This window comes from Phaethon aethereus, assembly GCF_964289735.1.
Source record: "Phaethon aethereus genome assembly, chromosome: 17".
NCBI classification, from domain to species: domain Eukaryota; kingdom Metazoa; phylum Chordata; class Aves; order Phaethontiformes; family Phaethontidae; genus Phaethon; species Phaethon aethereus.
Window position 1 is genome coordinate 14,082,181 of NC_138593.1, and position 7,138 is coordinate 14,089,318.

The 7,138-nt window shown below is 38.4% G+C and overlaps 1 protein-coding gene across 1 annotated transcript in view; it reads right to left on the reverse strand.

Annotated features, from left to right (window-relative positions):
* MED13L (mediator complex subunit 13L) overlaps positions 1-5,389 on the reverse strand; it is a gene marked incomplete at its 5' end in the record, with an annotated part of 179,169 nt that extends 173,780 nt beyond the window's left edge. Inside the window, 2 exons of the mRNA XM_082007756.1 lie at positions 3,188-3,425; positions 5,339-5,389. Coding sequence (XP_081863882.1) covers positions 3,188-3,425; positions 5,339-5,389 — 289 coding nt within the window. The remainder of the gene's footprint in view (positions 1-3,187; positions 3,426-5,338) is intronic.
* Positions 5,390-7,138: the final 1,749 nt, after the last annotated feature.

Genomic DNA, 7,138 nt, shown 5'->3' on the forward strand with positions numbered 1-7,138 from the left:
TGTTGTTTCCAAAATGATCTATCTTGAATATTCTAAACATAAGGCAACCCACACAGTTTATATGCAAAACTTTAAAAAGTGCTTCTGAAAGAAAAGTCTCAGCTTGGACTTCTTATTTGTTTAAAAAAAAGTATTCGATGTCATACGCTATTTTTTGAATGACTGTTATTCAGAAAAATCAGTAATTCTAATGTAGACTCGAATGAATAGAAGAAAAACTTAAACTTTAGTTGCCACTAAATTTTTATTACCCTAATGAAAGTTTCACTTTTAAAGCACAAGTCCTAAGCAGGAAAAGAGAAATACAAAACTTTGTGAGCAACTTCATACTCTGTAAGAATCCATCATCTTATTAACAGCCATTATCTCCTAAAGTTCATATTTCTCAAAAGACAGGATTTGTAAAGCTGAAAATGTTTCGGATAGACTCTAGTCTTCCACTTGGATTTGCAGTGTCAGATTTCTGGGACTTGTGCTCCTAAACATATGAGTACAAATACAAAACAAAGCTCTGGTCATTGAACTAGAAGTTACTGACCCCAGTGACAATCCAACCCATATGAACAAGATTTTAAGCCAATGCAGCTTATTTCATGACTAGGTTATATCAAAACAAACAGCATGCTATGGCAGCTCCACTGACAGGCAAGTAAATTACTATGCTTCAGTAACTTACTTATTTTCTGTTTGCATGCCCACATGCAAAGTCCTTTATATTTTCAAGAGCTGGTAAACTCAGGAAACAAATTTCACCTATCGAATATTTCAGTACTGTGGTCTGCTTGTACAATAAAAAGGAAAATAACTTTGTTTCTTCGGCCTTGCTGCTGCATAAAATATTGAACACAATGTCCTTTGTCACGTTTCAAGGAATCCATGTACTTAAATGCCTCATTCTGGCAGAATCTGATGTTCAATATTTTGTCAATACTGACGTTTGAACTCAAAAAAACTACTGAACAGAGCAAGACAGCTCTATCAACAGTAAGATTTATAATACTTTTTACAATTACCTCACTTTATTATCTGCTAAGGCACTACAAGCAGTTTGAAATGTGCTTTTAATATAGAACAAGTAAACCTATCATTATGTGATTTACACACATTGCAAAGAATTCCAAAACCTGCACTGGAAGGGAGAAAAGGAGATTACTTCTCAAATTCTTTTAGGGTCCTGACAGCAGGAGCATACTACTTCTTCTTTCAATTACCATGTACTTCACCCCTCTAAATGAGTTAGGCGTAGTCCTCCTTTCTCCATCTCCAAACTCAGCTTTGCATCTTTTCACATCCTCTGTACGATCTTTTTCTTTCAGATATTTTTACTTTAATTTGAAAGAGCATTGCAAATAAGGATCACGCAATGACAGTGCTATTGTACCAGGGTAGACACACCTTTTCAGTACAGCTGGCTGCAGCATTGTGAAACACACTACGCTCAGACTGTTTTTTATCAGTGTGATACTGCTGCTGTTGACACATAAAAAACAGTGCTCTTGCAGACAATTTTCAGATCTAATCTTGCTTAAAAGTTATTGTGCTGAAGGCTCCAGCCCGGACGCTTCATAAAATTTTGGACTAGGCAAAAAATTGTGTCAAAGTGATACTCTTCTCTATTTGCTATAGTCTGTCCCATACTGTATTCGAGCAGGTTCAGCTATTCATACATTTAAATGCTTCACCATACCATTATCACTGGAAGTAGCATTGTATTGTTGTAACCAAAATGTTAGATATAAACAAACAAGCTACATCAATTTACAACAGAAATGATCATCTGCAACTCCCCTCAAATAAAAAGACACTTAAGTCCCATATACTAGATTTGAAATATTAAATAAACTCTATTTCTAAAGAGAAAAGCATATATTATTAAAGCTTTGCTGGGTAAGTAGAAATATTATCCATGCCTTCATTCAAAACAGGTGCCTCATAAAAAAATTAATGTCAGTGGAATGGCTTGGTGCAGCACTTCCAAGCCATCTCTTTCATGATACATGATCACATAGCTACCTGCACGAAATACGCCTAAAGATACGCAGTGTTTCCTATCTGTGATTTCACAGGCTGCATTACCAAACAATCTGGTATTCATGAAAGTATGAAGTTTGTAGCAGTCTGAAGATGGGTGGCTGGAACAGGATAACGAATAAGAAAATGAATACAGCTTAACCCAGGACCGAAACAGTGTGGGGTAGAGGCAGGGGGATAAAGGACAACTAAAGCACACTTGACAAATACAGCATTTTGTGTATTTGAACTGGAATACAAATGTTATCACCAAGTAACCAGACGATCTAAAGGCTACCAGGATGAAAATTTATTGCAAAACTCAAGAAATTGATCCTTATCATTGGTTTGGTTTTGGTTTTGTTTTTTTTAATTACTATTATTATTCCAGTATTAGTGAACTTTCGTTGTCTTCATCCAAGACCTGAGAGGTAAAATAAGAGACAAGTATTCATGCAGTCTAATAAAATACCATTTAAGAGTTAAAGTTTTCAGGCAAAGTAGGTCTACTGAAAGCAACAATACATCATTGAAAAGGGATTAATATATAGTGGATAGTCATAGCCAGAAAGGATCACAACAGATAGAGTTTTGTTGTATCATTTTAAGGCCACACATTCTGGAGGCGCTGAGGACAATCAAGTTGCATAAAACTTACAAATCTCACAAACTTATCATTGTCACCTTTGACCTACCTTCCCCTTTCTTGGAAGGGGAGGCAACTTGCCTCCATTGACGGTCAAATCCTGTAGTGTGACCAACATGGCAAGTTCCGACCTTGCAGATTTACTTGTGCTGCCATGGAGTTTACCCGACTAAAGTATAGGCCTTTTATTCCATCAACTATTATCTTATGCCAGAGTTTATTTTCTTTATTATTATCCTTTGAACTTACTCTAATTTTACAGCACATCAGAGATTTCACAAAAATCTAAATAATGATGTTGGATATAGGTCTCCTAAGTTCTTTCAAGTTTTATTTTGCATTTTATCTGCAGATTGCTTGCAGCAGAAAAGTCAAGTTTACACGATTTCCCCCCCCCCCCCTTTAGGTCTGAATACATAAATTGTGACAAAATCACTTATGGAAGCAAGTTAAAGCCTTTAACAACAGAGTTTCTTTTTTACCGGAAAAAAATAGAAATAAATCAAGAAACAAAGAAAGATAATAACTTACTGTGCAGTTCACGATGTATCACATCTACAAGATTTGGTTCATCTCCCCACCAGAATATCCATAGCTCCTTACAATCCGGTTTGACATCACGGCGCCACACACAAAGCAAGTTGGCCTGCAAGCAGCGGATGAAGCTGAGCAGAATTGGATCATCCTGTGCTGGGGCTGAAATGATAGGGCCACAGTCCCCATGACCTTCGAAATTGTACCTACGCCATTTGATGCCTGTGAGTTCAGCCTACAGGGGGAAAAAAAAAAAAGAGCCATTAAATCACTCTATTTCAAAATTTAGTTATATTTATAGTACTGGTTTGTTTCATTTTCATTGTTTAATTCCTAGAATTTAGCTCTAAGCAGCCAAAGTTAAAAATTCCTGCTACTCCCATACTTTCCTCTCTTCTCCCTCAAAGAAACAGGAAAACAATTTTAGAAACAGTACTGAATAAACCTGGCTTACCCCTGCATTTAGGTTTTTCACCACAACTTGACTCACTTCCAGTAGATTCATTCATTTCTAATCTTACTGTTGTCTTACCGTAATCTTATAAATTAGAAGGAAAACAAACAAACAAACAGGACAGGGAATAAGGCCCATTCGCTACATTCTCTTGGTGTTCAGCGTCAGCCCGAAAGCTGACAAACAAAGTACTACAGGACCCCAAAAAACCCAAGTGACTTACTGAAAATGGTGAAATACAGTTTCATGTATTTCATAATGTTTCTTAACTTTTGTGATGTTACAGGTTTACCACATATGCTTTTTATTTTTATTTTGCTCAAATGAACAAAAACACAACAAGGAAAGTTGCCATTTATGGTAGTAAGTTAAAGCCTTTAACAACAGAGTTCCTTTTTCACTGGGGAAAAAAAAAAAAAACCAAACAGAAATAGATCAAGAGACAAAGAAAGAGAATAACTTACTGTGCAGTTCATGATGTTATCACATCTACAAGATGTGATAATTCTGTCTCTCGACCAGACAGAATTCTCTTATTAACCATGAAGAAAGAATAAAAAGGACAGGAAAAAGGCTACCCAGAGTTTTGGGAACGATTTTCTTCTACACAGGTTGAAAAATCTGAAGAAGTGTAGCTGTCCCGCTGCATAGCGGTGTGAATAAACAATTGCCAGGTAAGAAGCCACCAAAGTACTCAAACCATGAAAGAGCTGGAGACAGAATCAGATCAGCAGCACAATGGTTCTAATTTTTGTTTTCCCTGTTTTCACCTTTAATAGCAGATACTCACAACTGTCACATTTCATTTCCCTCCTCCTCTGCAATGTCCAGGTTGCTACCTTTTTCTCTATTTTTATTACCCCACCCATCACACTCTTCCTCTCCCCTCCCCAGCCTGCTTTCCCTCCCGCTCTTCCTCCACTCCCACTTTGTCCCTGTGACTGTTGCTGCATTCTCCTTCCTCTCCAGTGGCTCTGGAAGCCTGTCCAGGACACAGCGGGGAATACTCATGTGACTTTTAGTCTAGCTAGTGGGAGTATCATTATCAAATAAAAAAAGTGTACGTATATACTCCATGTTCACAGTGGGCTGCTATTCTAGTTTCTAACTCATGTTACCACATTCTCACTGCTGTTATTCCCTCTACTGCTTCATTTACAGTATTCACATCTCCACTTTGCTGCTCAGAAATAGCCGGTGTGCTCAGCTCTGAAGTGGTCCTACAGGAAAAGCCAGCTGTTCTACAGCAACAAGCTGCAAAGACTCAAATACAGCATCTACACCTTTGACAAGGAAAGTCATTGCCAGAGAGAAGAGGAAAGACACAGCAGTGGAAACGCTAGCTGTAGGAATGCCCGACCCCATACTCCCACCAGGTAATAAATTAAGCTGTATCTAAACGGTAAACATTCCTTTCCTTTCTCTGGATAGTACATTTAGAAAATATCAAGAAAAAGGGTGATTTTTTTACTCTTAAAGAAGACAAAAGAGATTTGCAAATCACATATGCCTCCCATTTTCATCATCCGCACAAGGACATTTAACCTACTGGCCTACACTGCTCATCCAAAACCCGCATGATATGTCACATACAGAAGGATCTCCCTTTTCAGGTCCACAAATTTAGTTCATTTAAAACTTTAACATCTCAAATTTACTGTCCTTGACTGCAGTAATGGGAAGTAGGCTGTTACCTGTTCAAGAGCTAGCTGGTTAACTGCTGAGGAGCCGAAGGTGACATTCATCATACCAACAACCCTGGCAAAAAGTACTTTTATTTCTTTGATCTTATAAATACATCCTCTAAAATAGTTTCACTTCTTTCTGCCTGCATATTGCCTAACACAGCAGGGTTCTGGCCCATGACTAAAGTTCCTGTGACTATGCCTCAAGGATTATTTCCCCAAACACTGCATTACCCAGATTCAGTTTACTGTTGCCTATTTAATTTTCCTCTCAAGCGGCCTCACCGGGCACTCAGGAATACAGTAGATGACCTCCACTGGGAAGGGGAAAAATCTGACAAAACACTGAACATCAGTGAAATCGGTTTTGTTTTTTGCATGCCCCTAAAGCACCAGTCATCTTCAGCTCCACACTGCAAAAGCGACGTTACTATCCTGTATCATGTCAACAGCATACTAATGGCGGTGAAGTCGCAGACAGCACTGGATTACCCCTGCTGAAGACTTTCTACAGCCAGCACTACTGTTTTGCACTCAGACAGGAATGCTGATCATCCATTCGAAGTGTTGGGGAACTATGGAAAAGCAAATCAGAAAAGATAGTCAAGACTGACCGAGATGCACAACGTGAATGCCATGTTCCTAGCCCAAAAGTAAGCAAGGGAGCGCAGGAGGAAGAGGCAAAAGGGAAGGACAAAAATTATTTTTTCACAGTAGGGTGCTGTGAATACCTCACACATTACGTACCCATGCTCCTCCAAAACATATACATCTGCTCTACAAGGATCTCCATCTATAGCGTGGAAAAGGAACATGAAGAGTTTCCGAAACAGTATAATGAGTATGACTACGAATCACAAAACACAAAACACCACAAATATTAGCATAGGCAACCTAAGGAAAAAAAAAAATCATGTTAAATGTTTGTGTCATAATCAATTAGGAACATATGGTAAGTCACAAAGAGCATGGAATAGGAGGATGACAAAAACAAAGACCAAAAATCTCAACCAAACAAAAAATGTTACTCAACAGCACCACTCACTTGATCAACACCACAGTAACTAGAGATCAGCTGTTTGAAACAGCAGACAAGCTCTTGCAGCCTCCTGGCACCTCAGAAGCATCAGCCCGTAACATCCCATCCATATTACGGATGAAATACAGTCAAGAAATGCATACAGAAACCAGCAGAGCTGCATCCAATTTAATTCTACACTAACAAGCTTCTGGAGTGTCTAATTGTACAGACTGAGGAATGATGAACTACTAGAGCTAACCAGGATCACCAGTGACCACCCACACAGAAAAGGACTCCCCAGAAAACAGACACACAAGTACTGGGTGGGTTGGACTTAGCAGCAGCATAAAATTACATCTCACACATCGTTTCCCAGTCGAAGTTGCAGAGATGCAGTTCAGTGCATTTATATGGATATGTCCGTTTCTGTTTAATTTTTTAATAGGTAAGCATCAACACTAATCCCTCAGAAGTTCTAGAATTTTGTCCTCATGTTAATTAAACCTGAATTCAAAAGAAGATCTGAATACAGAAGTAGTACAGAAGAGAAGATTGCACCAGGAACCCTTACATATGTTCTATGCCTCTACAGATGTTTTGTGTAAAGTACTTAAGGCACTATAGGGAGAGTATCTGCATCCACATGGAGTCTTTTTTACACTGTGTTATTCAAACAAAAAACATCGCTAGTTTTAAAAGTCCTCAATCTCTAGTGGGGCTTTTACAAACAAGGCAGCCAATTGACTGTGGTTCTGGTGATTCTATTAAAGAAGTAAACATGGTTTCAC